At 36.8% G+C, this 15704-nt stretch overlaps 3 protein-coding genes and 1 non-coding gene across 4 annotated transcripts; 2 read left to right on the forward strand and 2 right to left on the reverse strand.

The window, feature by feature from the left end:
* The first annotated feature begins 2647 nt into the window (after positions 1 to 2647).
* LOC111796295 lies at positions 2648 to 2752 on the forward strand. The gene has a single exon (XR_002815340.1). It is a non-coding gene; the product is annotated as a small nucleolar RNA snoR100 (small nucleolar RNA).
* A 2758-nt stretch (positions 2753 to 5510) lies between these two features.
* Positions 5511 to 5711, reverse strand: LOC111795081 (protein RALF-like 10). The gene has a single exon (XM_023677321.1). The coding sequence runs from the start codon at positions 5709 to 5711 to the stop codon at positions 5511 to 5513; it is 201 nt and encodes a 66-aa protein (XP_023533089.1).
* A 2478-nt stretch (positions 5712 to 8189) lies between these two features.
* LOC111796108 (pentatricopeptide repeat-containing protein At1g79540) lies at positions 8190 to 11369 on the reverse strand. The gene has a single exon (XM_023678802.1). It carries the CDS (start codon positions 11049 to 11051, stop codon positions 8601 to 8603), a length of 2451 nt encoding a protein of 816 aa, XP_023534570.1. The 5' UTR covers positions 11052 to 11369; the 3' UTR covers positions 8190 to 8600.
* A 947-nt stretch (positions 11370 to 12316) lies between these two features.
* LOC111796073 lies at positions 12317 to 15451 on the forward strand. Its single transcript, XM_023678759.1, has 5 exons — positions 12317 to 12713; positions 12815 to 12949; positions 13040 to 13077; positions 13192 to 13258; positions 14910 to 15451. The coding sequence occupies exons 1-5, from the start codon at positions 12519 to 12521 to the stop codon at positions 15264 to 15266; spliced, it is 792 nt and encodes a 263-aa protein (XP_023534527.1). The 5' UTR covers positions 12317 to 12518; the 3' UTR covers positions 15267 to 15451.
* Positions 15452 to 15704: the final 253 nt, after the last annotated feature.

A 15704-nucleotide genomic window follows, 5' to 3' on the forward strand; every position in this document is an offset into this window, starting at 1 on the left:
ATTTTTTAATTCAAGTTTTCCTTATATTATCTTCCCCATTTTCCCTTTTTTGCCCTTAACAATTTTACGAAATTACCAAACAATCTCTATCTGCCCTCGTTTTCTAAAACCTTCTTCTTAAATCGAGGCAGGCTCGAGCATACATCGCTTGGCCGTAAGCGACGTAAGAACGAATTGACTTAGCTCACTTGTTGGAAAGTTAGTGCCGCACAATTGCAAGTTCGCTGCCATCAAAAGTGCGATTGTGACAAGTCGAAGAAGTGGCAAAATAAGCCCGCTGACAAGAGTGTTGGCTGAATTTGACTTCAAATTTGAACACAAGGCAAGAAAGAGTAACCAATGTCGGCTGGGCGAACATGCAGCCTTGTGCATGTTAACCCATATTCACTCAAGTAAGATCGATGGATCGATGCGTGACATCATCATAGAACATTTACATAAAGACCCATCGACCAAAGCCGTCGTTGAACTAGCCAAAGCTTGGAGCACACCATAGTTTTGGGTCGAGGAAGACCTTCTAATGACAAAGGGAAACATATTATACGTTCCAAGAACAGGAGAACTGATGAAGAAGCTCATTCAGGAATGTCATGATACTTTATGGGTCGGACACCCTGAGTGACAACGAACTTATACCTTAATCGAAAAAGGTATATATATATATATATAATTGCCTTTGCAGGAAAAAAATTAAAAAAACAAATGAACTTTTTTTATAATGATTGGTTGCATAGTACTTCTCTCCACACGGTCTACACACATGCACATAGACCCATTAAGTAGACTTATTAATGTGCCCGTAAACTTGACTATGTGATAACGTAAAGCTCACACTGTTTTAGAAAGAAAAATACACGAGTAATATCGTGAATGTACATGTTCGTGCAATATATAACTAGAGAGGTAATCATGCTACACAAGCGTATAACAATGTAAGGTAAGTCACTAGAGTGATACGGTGCACATAAACATTTGCCTACATTTCATGACTTTATCGTTTCACGTGGATTCATAATCTTGGTCTTTCCATCACATTCTTGTTTATATTGTCGCATATAGCATGTGCATATTCATATAAAGTCATGATTGATCATGCATGAGTGCACATATAAAACCATTTAATTCAATACCACGTAACGTTAATCCACTGGGTGCATGCCATTTATATATCAAACAATCTATCTAACCTATTTCTTAGGCATTCGAATCGTATGTACACAGACATGGATAAGCTTAATTTGACTATTTTTATACTTTTATGAACTAACCAAAGCTTAATTCAACCCTATCGAAGTCTAATTTCACTTATGACATTTAAAGGGGGGCCTTCCCCGGGCGTCGAATAGTCAACTCAGAACTGGTACGGACAAGGGGAATCCGACTGTTTAATTAAAACAAAGCATTGCGATGGTCCCTGCGGATGCTAACGCAATGTGATTTCTGCCCAGTGCTCTGAATGTCAAAGTGAAGAAATTCAACTAAGCGTGGATAAACAGCGGGAGTAACTACAACTATCTAAATATCTTAAATCAGCCCTAATTAGCGAGAAACATTACTGAACCAGCTAAAACATGAGGTAAACTGGCTTGGATAACTTCAAAACGGGCTTAATTTGGTCTAAAATGCATTAAACCGATCCAAACTAGGCAAAAATACCCTAAATCAAAATGACAATTGGAACGTAATTGAAGTTGAATGAGATGAGGAGCTGATGGAGGCACACATGCATTTACGCTCAAGAGTGATGAACGATCATCGAATTTGCAAACAAAATTGAATGGAGGTCGACGATTCTAACAATGTTTAGGAGTGTTTAAGCAACTTTGTTAATAAGGCAACCCTAATCATCATCCCAACGATCAAAGCTTTTGTTTAAGCAATAACCCTTGAATCAAAGTAATTAACACCTCCTTATATAAAATTCAGATCAACTAAGAGATAAGACTAGAATTGGATTACAATCGAACTTGATTAAAACTTGATTGAATGGCTCGGGTGCAATTCTATCACAAGAATTGCTTGAAACTTAGAAATGGATGCTCGAATGTCTTAGAGAAACGTTTCAATTTGAGATATGATCTGAATTACATTCATCCACGAATCTCATTTTTACCTAACATATTGTGGGTATTTATAGTCTCCTGACAAAATAAGTTTGTGACCGGGAATTATAGGCGATCCCCTTTCATCTTCACAAAAGACAAAGTCAAATTTACCATTTGACCCTTACCTATTTTAAGATATTAAAAATAATTCTTATCATTTGTTCTCTATAAGCCCAATATCGGCCCATTACAGTTATTTATGGGCTTTCTCTCCCATATACTTCTTAGCGAAGCATGATTGGAAACCCTAAAATTTCTCTATAAAAGAACCGCTATCGATTCTTTTCATGGATCAATCCATTCCGCAACGTTTCTTATGTGTTCTGAATATTACGCGGTTTTGTTCTTAGATTCCGTATAGGGTTTCTCGCTTACATTTTGTGATTTATATTTTATCTTCTCAATAGCATTCGTTAGTTTTAAATCTCACGCAGTTGTAGATGTAGCTTGAATCGATTGAATGTTCTTTCGAGTGGGAAAACGAATCGAATGAGAAATGAGAGATTGATTTGTGTACAATAAGCCGATGCTCTGGAATAATGGAATGAAGGAAGCATGGTAGTGTGCACAGAAATCGAATCCACAGGTCAACATGTCTGCTCCCTCTGATATTCTCTGATTTGGGGGCCTGGTTTAGACCTACATTTTATTCTCTCCTTTCCATCTCTCCTTTCTTTTTCCTCTTTTCACTCATTGTTCGTTAATTTTTAGGGGAAAATTCGATGCTAATTGATTTAGGTTTCTGGATTATATTAGAAATTAGCTGTAAAGGCAATTGTTCTCGAGTATATAGTGGATGATGGAGGATGTTTCTTTTTATCTCGTCTGTCTCGGATCAATTGATCCTGAATGTCAGTTACTGTGGCATTTGGATTATACAGATTTGATGTGTTTTTTACTACAGATTTGATATGACTTCAAGCATCTTCCTGAATCTTCCTGCAAGCGTCTTTGGAACTATTTCTTTTGATTTCAAGTGATCTGATAGGATTTGGTTGCTTAGGCTCTTATCAAGCTTCTTCGTGAATCGTCCTGCCAGCGGTCTTGGAACAATTTCTTTTGATTTCAAGTAGTTCTGATAAGATTTTGTTGCTTAAGAGACTAAGTTATTTGGTCATTTAGGCTTCTGTTGGACATTGAAGAATTAGTCATGGAAACATTGTTTGAAATTTTGTTGTATGATAATTATTTAGTACATATCAAATAGTTGAATCACGTAATTTGTTATGAATTTTGTGAACTAGAATCTAATATGGCGATTAAACATATTTGTGTGACAATCTGCATTAATTAAAATTATTAAAGTTAGTATAGAGTTGGCTAATCTAGATCCAGATATAATCTTGATAAGGACATGTTAGATAAACAAAAGCATGATCAATTTAAACCTAAAACCTAATCCGATTTAATTGTTTAAATTTACTAAACACAAAATTAAAATATAAAATTTTAGTTGTAGAAGATTAAAAGTTTAGAGATGATCAAAATAAAAGGGGGAAACCTTAGAGCTCTTAATCTCAGAGTTGAAATTGATGAAGATGAAGATGTGAATCGTTGTGAAGACTGTCAAACCATCGGGAGACCTAATATACTATTTTGGGCCTTCGGCATCCCTGGAAGATGAAAGTAAACTCTTTGGCCAACAGCAATTGGTTTGGTTTCCTAGGAGCTTCCACTTCCTTTCCATTGTGGTATTGTATCATCGAGCTTGACTTGAAGCTTGTTTAGATTGTGTTGTTCGGTGTTAGATTGACTATCTGCACGATGGACCCATCATATGGTAGGACGTGGATCATGCAGGTGTTTGGTGGTTACTATCTTCATATGCTAATTATCAGTGAAGCCTAAATTTTCTACATAGTGTGTATAACAAGTTTTAACCTCCACGGCCTAGAGTGAACCAAGTTCTCCCTTGTTAGTTTAAGATGCAATGAGAGCCTACCGGTAGATTGTTTAGTAGATATATTTATACTCATTCCTTTCTACATCTCTTTATGAACGTAGCATGCATATTCTCGATTTATTGGGGCTTGATTGTCAAACCTTAGCTTGCATAAATTGAGGCTTAGACATTTCTAGATTCTACCTTGTATACTATACTATTATGCTTTGCTATTTCTGGTACGTTTATTATGTTGTAATGGTAGATGAGATATTTGTGTATTTGTGCTTCAGTTGCTTTATGGATGTTATTGCCCCATTGAGCATGTGTGGCTGCATGCATAGTTGTACATTAACTCCAGGTGAATTAACTTGTAATTCCTTTCGGTAAATAATAATGAGCAGGATCGACTTAAGTCTAGGGTGATTATGTTAGGTTGACTAGGTCGTGAGTTAGGATGGAATGCCTCCAGAAGTCTGAGTGCAATGGAATTTTGAGAGATGACCAGAGGGTGAGACCCAAGAGCTCCTAACCACAACATACTCAGGAGTTGAAATTGATGAAGATGGAGATGTGAACCCCTGTTAAGACCGTCAAACCACCCTGGAGACCTAGTAGACCACCTCAGCATCCCTAGAAGATGAAAGTAAACTCTTTGGCCGATAGCAGCCAGTTTGGTGTCCGAGTAGCTTCCACTCCCTTTCCACTCTAGTACGGTATCGTTGAACTAGACATGAAGCTGGTTAGGGTTGTGTTACTTAGTGGTACGACCCTCTGCACGATGGACCCATCATATGATAGGACGTGGATCATGCAAGTAATCAGTGGTAGCGCTCCCCAACCTTGGACAACTTTAGGGCCTGTGGGACGGATTTGCCAGCTAACTCGTCCATGGATGATGAGAAGGCTAGCACTCACGATGATGTCCCCTACTTAGTACAGAGTTATTTGGGGTAGCGCCTCATCTTCAGATGCTAGTTACCGCAAAGGCTAAATTTTCTTCCTAGGACTATGTATAACAAGTTTGAACCTCTAGAGCCTAGAGTAAAGCTAGGGGTACCCTGCGAGGTTAAGATGCCAGGAGAGTTTACAAATAAATTGTTTAATGTGTATGTTTATACTCGTTCGATCTTTTCAACATCTTCTTTTTCAATATCGTGATGCTGTTAATCATGGCGAGGGGGTGCTCGGGAGTAGTCACAGAGGAATTGTGGACTTGGGGCATTTGTCTAAATCACATATATGTAGTTGGCATTCAATACAAATGCCAACTACTCACGGTGAGGGAGTGCTCTCGAGAAATTTTAATTAAATGTTTTTCAAAATGACCAAACTATTTGTTAATTATGTAATTAATTGAGTATTATAATAGAGATTCATGGATAATCAGATGGTTAAAAGAAGAATGGCACCTATTACCCACAAAATTAAATACATATATAATTCAGAAATATAATTATTATATAAACATTTTTTTTCCCTTCATATGTTTATAGAAAATTAGTTCTTGGAATTGATTGGCATCATCCTCCACGACAACGTGTGATTTTAGAGCAGCCTCGACGGTAAGGATTAGCTGGTACTGCATTTCCAATAGAACAACCGAGAGGTGGGTTAGGTTGTTGGCAAGGATCAGGAAATTTAAGAAACTTGGTCTCGGAGGCCACTTCTTGGCTCACCACGAGCATGCTAATTAAGACTATACATATCAACCACGACCTCATCTTCTTTATTTCACGTCACAAAACTCTTTTTATGTTTTTTTTATTACTTTTCTGTTTTTCTTTTATTTTCCTAAGTTTTATGATGATCGAAGAATGTTAAATGAAGCTTGAAATAGATTTACTTAAATAAAAAAAAGATAGTTTTCATTTTAAGTTTTATGTAAAAATTATTCTAAAAATAATAAACATTCTATTTGCAGAAAAAAAAAAACTNGAATGTGGAATCTCACGTTCCCCTCTCCAACAAACAAATGTGGAATCTCACAGAAGTCTAGAAAGAAAGCTCCCTNCTTGTAATTTGTTAATTCTTTGGTTTGTAGTTAATATTTATATCGTTTGAGATTTTTTTTTTCCAGTTTTGTATTTATATTTGATTTATCATTCATTAAATAATGAATGAAATACATAAATTTTAATAAAAATAATTTTAGAGAACTATACACCATGGCTGAATGGTTAAAGCGCCCAACTCATAATTGGCGAATTCGTAAGTTCAATTCCTACTGGATGCACGCCAATGGGACCCTCCAATAAGTCTATTGGAATTGGCTCTGTATCGATGGAATCTCATCATCCATACATAAGGAATTGATGTGGTATATTCATATCATAACATATGAACAGTAAGAACTAGCATTCGTATTGAGACTCGAACTCATAGGGAAGAAAATTTATGGATGGAATCAAATATGCAGTATTTACAGACAAAAGTACTCGGTTATTGGGGAAAAATCAATATACTTCTAATGTCGAATCGGGATCAACTAGGACAGAAATAAAATTAAACTATATTAATATCCTTAAATTTTAATGTAAGTTTCAATCATTTGGTGGTCTAAAAATATGCTCCACTTCCTAATCATTATTTTTACTCCAATTCCAATAAAATTAAACTATATTAATATCCTTAAATTTTAATGTAAGTTTCAATCATTTGGTGGTCTAAAAATATGCTCCACTTCCTAATCATTATTTTTACTCCAATTCCAATAAAATTAAACTATATTAATATCCTTAAATTTTAATGTAAGTTTCAATCATTTGGTGGTCTAAAAATATGCTCCACTTCCTAATCATTATTTTTACTCCAATTCCAATAAAATTAAACTATATTAATATCCTTAAATTTTAATGTAAGTTTCAATCATTTGGTGGTCTAAAAATAAGCTCCACTTCCTGATCATTATTTTTACTCCACTTCCTTATCATCTCAAACTTAATTCTTAACCACCAACTTTAATAATTATATCAAAATAACTATTTCGTCGACCCGAGAATTAATAATGAAAAGCCAGACACATTAGAAAGGTCAGAAAGGTTGAGCGAGAAAGCCAAAGCCAAAGCCAAAGCCTAACATCAGAAAGGTTGAAAGAAAGACTCACTGCTAAGTAGATATCATCCGTTTTAGCCTGTATTGTTGTTAGACTTTTAAAACATGTCTACTGGGAGAGAGATATCATCCGTTATGTACCACCGTCAGGCTCACGGTTTTTAAACACGTCTATTAGGGAGATGTACCACCGTCAGGCTCACGGTTTTTAAACACGTCTATTAGGGAGAGGTTTCCACACCTTTATAAGGAATGCTTCGTTCTCCTCTCCAACAAATGTGGAATTTGAGAGAGGTTTCCACGCCCTTATAAGGAATGCTTGTTCCCCTTGGTGGAATCTCACAGAAGTCTAGAAAGAAAGCTCCCTCTCCAACAAATGTGGAATCTCACGTTCCCCTCTCCAACGAATGTGGAATCTCACGTTCCCCTCTCCAACAAACAAATGTGGAATCTCACAGAAGTCTAGAAAGAAAGCTCCCTCTCCAACAAATGTGGAATCTCACGTTCCCCTCTCCAACAAATGTGGAATCTCACGTTCCCCTCTCCAACAAACAAATGTGGAATCTCACAGAAGTCTAGAAAGAAAGCTCCCTCTCCAACAAATGTGGAATCTCACGTTCCCCTCTCCAACAAATGTGGAATCTCACGTTCCCCTCTCCAACAAACAAATGTGGAATCTCACAGAAGTCTAGAAAGAAAGCTCCCTCTCCAACAAATGTGGAATCTCACGTTCCCCTCTCCAACAAATGTGGAATCTCACGTTCCCCTCTCCAACAAATGTGGAATCTCACAGAAGTCTAGAAAGAAAGCTCCCTCTCCAACAAAGGTGGAATCTCACACAAGTCTGGAAATAAAGCTCCCTCTCCACCAAATGTGGAATCTCACACAAGTCTAGAAAAATATATCTCACACAAGAACAAGAAGTAAATGATAGATAGATAACGAAACAAGATGCAGGTGATCGACTTTGTGGAACTTATGCACAAGTATCAGCTATGCCTAATATGTTAAAGGAAGTTGCCATTAGAAGGAAATCCTAAAATTTGTACAGTAAACCAAGTCAATGAAGTGAGTGAGTTGTGTATATTGTGGAGACAACCACAATTATGAAAATTGCTCATCCAACCCAGAATTAGTTTGCTACGTAGTGAAACAACAAAAAGAACATGCTTATAACATAGACTTGCAGCCATGTTTTCAAATCATATTCCTCATTCCAAGTAAATATCAGATAGTTGTACAAAATTGTAGAGTAAAAGTATGAAAATTTATCAACATTATTGGCACTCGTACCTGCCCTCCAACTTTAAGCCAACTTTCGACATCCCGGAGCTCTCAATCGAGGAAGACGTACTTCAACAGCCCATTTTTGTCTCAGTAGAGTCTTTCAGTGGCATATTTCGGTCTAATTCTTTTGAAGTCATCGACCCTTTTCCCTGGTTCAACACCAGGTTCCTTATTCGCCATGGGCATGACCTTTAAGTTTCAGGAAAGAAGAAGAAGGGTGAAACTTGTTAAATTAGGAAGGACTAACTCCTAAAAACCATGTAGCAAGTCCTCTAATTACTTTCAACCATAGGAAATGTGGCATTTAGGAGTCGTTGCTGTGAATTCGTCAACTGCTGCTCGTGTCTAGCTTTAGCTTTCAATGACTTCCAATGATCATGAAGAAGTGACTTAGTACTGTGGTGGAGATGAGCATTCATATCATATCCAAAAGCCTCCATTCTACGTATAAGAACAAAAGCATGATCCTTTCTGTTCTCTAAATGAAGATGATGCCTTAGCAGTTGGTTACAAATTCTAGGCATCAACATAGTGCCTGTTTCAAGTGTATAAAGGAAAACTTCCACAGCAAGGTCAAGTTTTCCTTCAACGCAAAGCCCACCAATCAACATAACACAGCTTGCTGAACTTATAATCCTTTTGAAGTCCTTAAGAACAGAAAATATCGCAAAGGCTTCCGAAGCCCTCCCTGCTTGACACAATCCAATGAGAAAAATGGTGTATGGAGCCAAGTCGAAGTCTTTTGAGTTCAAGTCCATTTCGATTATTCTCGAGATCGCCTTTTCAAGGTCTCCTTTGTCGAAACTTTCCTCTACTACTTTGACCTTTTCATCTTTCCAGCCACGAAAATTCCTCAGATACTTCATCCAAACACTAAACGCGAGTGAAACCTTTTTTCTTCGACACGACCAAGTCATGATAGACTTGTAAACAGAAGGCTCAGGCTTGCACCCATCCTTTACCATTTGCTCGAAAATCCCTAGAGCATCCTCGTCCCTACCGACTCTGTGGAGCCCGTCTATTAGAGTCCCGTACGTAACTGAATCTGGTAAGCGCCCTTTAAGTTGCATGTCCTTGAAGAGCTTGAAAGCACCATCGATGTTGTTGGTCTTGCAAAATCCATTGATTAGGATGTTGTAAGTTCTAATGTCTGGAAAAACTCCACTCTCAACAAGCTGCATAAGAAGCTTGTAGGCCTTATGAATCAACCCCGACTCGCATAATTGTTCCAACATAACTTGGAGATCGACAGTACCAAGAACCTTATTGGCACCTTGCGAAAGTCGAAGGAACAAAGAAGGTTTTCTCCCTATCTCCATTTTGTAAAACAAAAGGTGAGCTTCCTTAAGCTTACCAGCCTTGCAAAATCCATCAATGAGAGAATTGAAGGTCACAACAGAAGGAAGGCATCCAAGCTTCTCCATTTCATTGAATACATGTTGTGCCTCATCAATTAACCCATTCTTACACATACCACAAATGAGAATGGAATACGTGTGGTTGTCGGGGAAACAGTCGTGGTTTGAAATCTCGAGTCGAAGAGACTGGGCCTTATCCAAAAGACCCATATCACAAAATCCTCTAATTACAGCATTGTAACAAGTAGTATCTGGACTAAACCCTCTTTCCGTCATCTCATCCAACAACGCCAATGCTTCGTTAACCCGACCTTCTTGGCATAAGCCTTGGATCATTATAGTATACAAGATAACATCAGGCTCTACGTTTTTCCTCGAAAATTTTTGGTACCACATATGTGCTTCATCATATCTCCTAGCCCTAAACAAGCCATCAATCAAACAACTGTACCCTTTGACTCCAAGAATATGGCCATCCTTCTCAAATGATTTCAACAATGCAAAAGCTTCATCAAAATAACCTAACTTACAGAATCCATTAAGCAAAACATTGTAAGTGATTACATCTGGACTACAACCACTAGCTCTCATCTTAATGAACAATCTCTGTGCATCATCAATTTTCTTAGCTTGACACAACCCAGAAAGAATAATCGAATAGGTTATCTCGTTGGGCAATACGTCTCTATCAGTCATTTCATCAAAGAGTACAAGGGCCTCTTGAGTTTTACTAGTTTTACAGAATCCATGAATCAAAATGCTGTAAGTAACCACATTAGGATTCAAATTACATTTAAGCATCTGATTATACACCGCTAATGCTAACAAAAATGCTTCTCTTCGCACCAAAACATGCAAAATCAAATTGTAAGCAAAAATATTGGGCTTACATTCAAAATCCTTCATCATGCCAAACGATTGGACGGCCTTCTCTGCCATGCCGGCTTTAGAGTATGCCTCAATCAATACAGAGAAAGCGTCCGATGAAATTTCAGTAGAAGAATCCTTAAGCTCTTGAAGAGTTTTCCAATATAATTCAAAGGCATTGTCCTTTACTAACCTGTCAATGATCAAATTCTGCGAGGCGCTGCAGCACAGGTGCCTTCTCCTCAACGACCAGATAAAAATTCGAAATCCAAGTCGAGCATTCGGCTGTTCTTGAATGACGGAGGTAATTACATCAGATGATATATGAGGGGCTATGATTTCCAATGCATCTTCAATGGGATCGACTGTTTCGATTATGGTGGAGACCTCATTGGAAGTAGCGATTGAGTCAGTGGGCGTATGAAATAAGTGGAACCATGGAGGTTTTGGAACTAAATAGGTGACGACGGGTCGTAGAAATGTTGATCGGCGCTTCATCGACGGCTAATTTCTTCCGGCAGAACTCCCATTACTAACACTGAAAGTGATTTCTCACCGCGGAGAAGCAAAAATCACTGCTGTTTAGGGTTTATAAGAGGTCTTTGCTTCTCCAGTCTTCGAATCTATGACGGCGCTAGAAATTAGAGCTTCCAGATCGGCGGCAACTGAAAATGCTTCGAATGTATAGCCTTTGGAGTCTTGGATCTTTTGTTCAGTCGGCACTCCGGAGATCAAATCCAGCGCTTGCGCCAAATAGTGTTGCTGCCGGACGAACGTTCAGGGCGTTTTTGACAAAATCACTCGATTGTTGCTAGTTTTGCTATCTAATCCAAAAACTTCTCAAATTTATTAATTCACCCCTTTAATTTTAAATTTTATATTAAATAAGTCCCTCAATTATAAATATCAACCAAATTTCCAAATTTCTAATAATTATTTAGATAAATAAATAAATAATATTAATAGAAAAACTAGGGTGTACATTCAATCCGACAACCCGAGTTCGTGAGACAAAACCCTCAAGTGACCCGAACAACTCGATCTAAATAAAAATAAAATATATAAAATATATTTAAAATCCTCCAATATATTTTATTTAGATTAATTTCTTTTATATTATTTTCTTATTTTAATTTCATTTATATTACTTTTATCTTCTTATATACCATAGAATGATTATTTATTTAATTTCAAGATCTATTTTTATATTTTTGTTACTTCAATCTATTGTAAAAAATATCGGTATTTAGTTGTCTTTAATTTTATGACAATGTTAAACTAGGTTAATATGTTAGAATTTTCACTTCTTATTTTTTACCGAATTTATTATTTTATTATTCTGAATAATTATAAATTAATTTGTGTTTGTTTGCGAAATTTTAATATATTTTATATTATATTGTATTTGAATAATTATAAAGTGAGAATTAATAAAATTTAAAAAAAAAAATATTATTTTAATTTCTTTTATATTATTTTTATCTTGTTATATATCCTACAAATGATTATTTATTTAATTTCATAATATATCCTTATATGGTTACTTCAACCTATTCTAAAACAATATGGGTATTTAGTTGTCTAATTTTATGACAATGTTGAACTATGTTAATATATTAGAATTTTTAATTCTTATTTTTTATCGAATTTATTAATATTATTAGTGAATAATTATAAATTGATTTGTATTTATTTGCGGAATTTTAATATATTTTAGGTTAGATTGTGTCCGAATAATAGCGTGGATTAATAAAACATTAAAAAAAAATCCCTTAACCCTAACTCAGAGAAAAACGATTTGTAAAAGTGGCTTCACTTCCCTTGGTTCCGACGGAGATGATAAAGGAGTTGGAGAGTGGTGGTTAAGAAGGAAGTGGGTGGAAACAGATTAACAATGGCCGCCGCCCTCTGAGCTTAACCTTCAGACTTCTTCCTCTCAGCTTTCTTCTTGCCCTTGCAAACGGAATGTCACTGCCATGGTGGTCCTCCGCCACTGCCCTTCCCTCTCCCCCTCATACTCGGCTGATTAATCACCATTGCAATCGTCTCCTCCACTCTTACATTCGTCTCGTAAAATCAAAATCAAGCCCTTCTACTTTGAAATCCACCGTTCCGAGAGCTTTATTGCTTGACGAATTCATTCAACTCAGCCACAACAAGGTAATCCGTTGCCTTCTTCTCACTCTGTATCGATAATATCGTCTGTTTCTTGTTCTTAATGGATGAATATTGTCTTCAATTTGGCTGTTTTTGTTTTCTAGGTTTTAGTTGCCGCCGGCGTGTCCGCTGCGATTGGGCAACTCGCGAAGCCTTTCACTTCTGTTCTTTTTTATGGCAGAGAGTTCAACTTTAGAACTGCCTTTGGAGCTGGAGGCTTCCCTTCTACTCACTCCTCTGTTAGTACCCTCTATTTGCCTTGTATGTTCTGAATTCTTTTGTTAATATAATCACCACCGTCGCTGCTGTTGTTATGCCATGTGTTTCAGGCGGTGGTCGCCGCTGCCACTATTCTCGGCGTTGAGAGGTAATCCGCTACTCAATATGCGTTTCTTTGTTGATTGGCTTTCGTTTCTAAGAAGTTATTTGCCTGTTTTTTCAGAATAAGTTTTCATGACATTACTTAGGAATATAAACGCAGGGGTCTTGCAGATTCAATTTTTGGCATAACTGTAATTTACGCGTCCCTTATTATGTATGATGCTCAGGCAAGTACGAAGGCTCTTCTTCTTCTTTCTTGTTTAGCGCACGTTCTACTTGTTAATGATCTTCCCGACTCTTTTCCTGCCATTCTTCTGCGGATTAATGGGGATTTTTCACCATTTTCTGTTGTGCTCTGCTAAGTAAGTTAATATGGACTTCTATGGATGAGGAACATCGATGGAAAGAGAAATTGATCTCATAATTTTACCATGTGGACTCTGATATCTTCTTTATGCTCTGTATCTTCGAATTTATCTGGAGGACATCCAATGACCAATTTTATTGGGTGAATAATGGATATAGATCCTAATAAAAATCAATACTTATGAACAAGTGTGACGAATCGAACGAAGTAAAGCAGGTCAATACCCTGTAGTGAAGTTTCTATTTTTAGAGTTCAAATAAGCGGAATGGGGAATTCGAACCTCTTGATCTCTTGGGCACATCTTGTTAGTAGTTGTGCTATGCTCAATTTGACAATAGCCTTATGTACATCACAAGTTCAACTGAGAATTGTAGAATAGGCTAAACTTCTTTTGATATCTTTTTGAGCAATAGCTAAATTAGTTTTGAATAGCACTGTTGTTATACTGTGAAAGTGTCTTCTTTTCCTGTTGGCTTGTTTTAGTCTTCTTCAATTCTATGTTTCATGTTGCAGTCTCATTCATGTTGTTTCGGATACCATGCTAATCAATTATAGCTATATTACATGATCAGACGAAGGCAAAACTCAATTATTTATTAAGGTAGGTGAATGATCGTAATTGTTAACCGATATATAATATAAGCGAATATTAAGTACTTAGCTTGGAGTTTGACCCCATTGCAAGAGTATTTGATCTGCACTAACAATTATTGTGTATTATGATATATTTTATCCTTCCTGGACTTTTTCTCTGATCATTGATGCGCACAAGGTTCTTTCCGGTGGTATCTGAGAATGGGAAGTTGCAGTCTTGAAGAAAATGAATTAGTGGTTTGGTCGCTGGAAATGATAAGTATGTTTATGTCTGGATGTATGTGGATATATGTATTCATGCAATACATAACAGTTAGCAAGTGTAGAGTTTAGACCCAGTAACCTCAGTTCTACTGTTTATTAGATAATTGATGAGGTTCTAACAGACAGCCTTAAATGGTTCTTCCCTCTGTCTAATCTATACTTCTGTTGGCTGTGGCAAATCATAGACCTCATCTGAATGGCAAAAAAAACTGGTCGATGATTCCTAAAGAAGAAACAAAAGGGGGTCATTTTTAATTGAATCTCGAGAAAATTTATGATAAACGTGATTGGCATTCCCTTGATTGTCATCCTTCAAGTGGAAGGCTTTAGGAAAGGAGGACAAAGTTGTTATAGGCTTTGAGTTGAACACCAGCTTCTTGATCATTGTTAATCAGACCAGCTGGAGTTTGTAAGCTTCTAGAGATCTTTGGCAAAAGTTCCCTTTTTGTGTTTTCTTTTAGTTGCAGATGATCTTAGTCAGTTACCATCTAGCCTAGAGGTTTGGAGGTTGGTAGGGTGGAAGTCCTCGGGTGGGACGAGCTCCCACTCTATCAGTCATTTACGGTTCACGGTCGATACTTTTGTATTGTCCTCCTATGATCACGGTCGATACTTTTGTAAGAGTAATCACAACGAAATTTCTTGTTTTGCAGGGAGTCAGGAGAGAAGTAGGAAAACATGCTAAAGCAATCAACACGCTATTGCAAACAAAGACACCTGTGAACTCATCCTTTTCCTATAAAGATCAGGATCTTCGAGTCAACTCACAACTCGAGAGAAGCAGTCCCCTGTTATCTGAGGAAGGAACCAGGGCCTTGACGGTACTGAGTCCATTAAAGGAGGAGGATATCGCATCGTCGAGCTTGGCAACTGATGTGGAAGAAGGGTCAAGAAGGGAGGGTAGTGAATGGAAGTCATTCAAAGAATCAATAGGCCACACTGAGATTGAAGTTGCAGCTGGTGCTTTGTTGGGTTTCACGGTTAGTCTGATAACTAATACATTAATGTGATTTATAATATTGATCTCACAAATAAACTGTATCTATACAAAGTCCCATCTTCTGTGTCAAATCTAAACTCGAATTCGATAATTTAATGAGAAATTAATGTAAAGCCACGACATGAGACTCGACCAGTGGACTATGATTTGAGGAAATTACATTATAGGAATCTTAATATATAAGTTAATACAAGCTACCTTCGGATTTAAAAGCTTTTCTCTCTCTCTAGTGATGAGTCCCAAGTTTCTTGGTCTTCTTCAAAATTAGAACATAAATCGTTCTCCGTTGTTATTTAATTGGATTCATTGAGTTATTTAGTTATGAAATCGGTGTTTGGGCGTCTGAATTGTTTGGTCGTATGAAGTCTATGTTTGGAGTTGATTTTTTTTTTTTTTTTTTTTTTTTTTTTTTTTTTTTTTTTTTTTTTTTTTTTTTTTTTTTTTTTTT

Source organism: Cucurbita pepo, chromosome LG05, assembly GCF_002806865.2.
Source record: "Cucurbita pepo subsp. pepo cultivar mu-cu-16 chromosome LG05, ASM280686v2, whole genome shotgun sequence".
Lineage (NCBI taxonomy): Eukaryota > Viridiplantae > Streptophyta > Magnoliopsida > Cucurbitales > Cucurbitaceae > Cucurbita > Cucurbita pepo.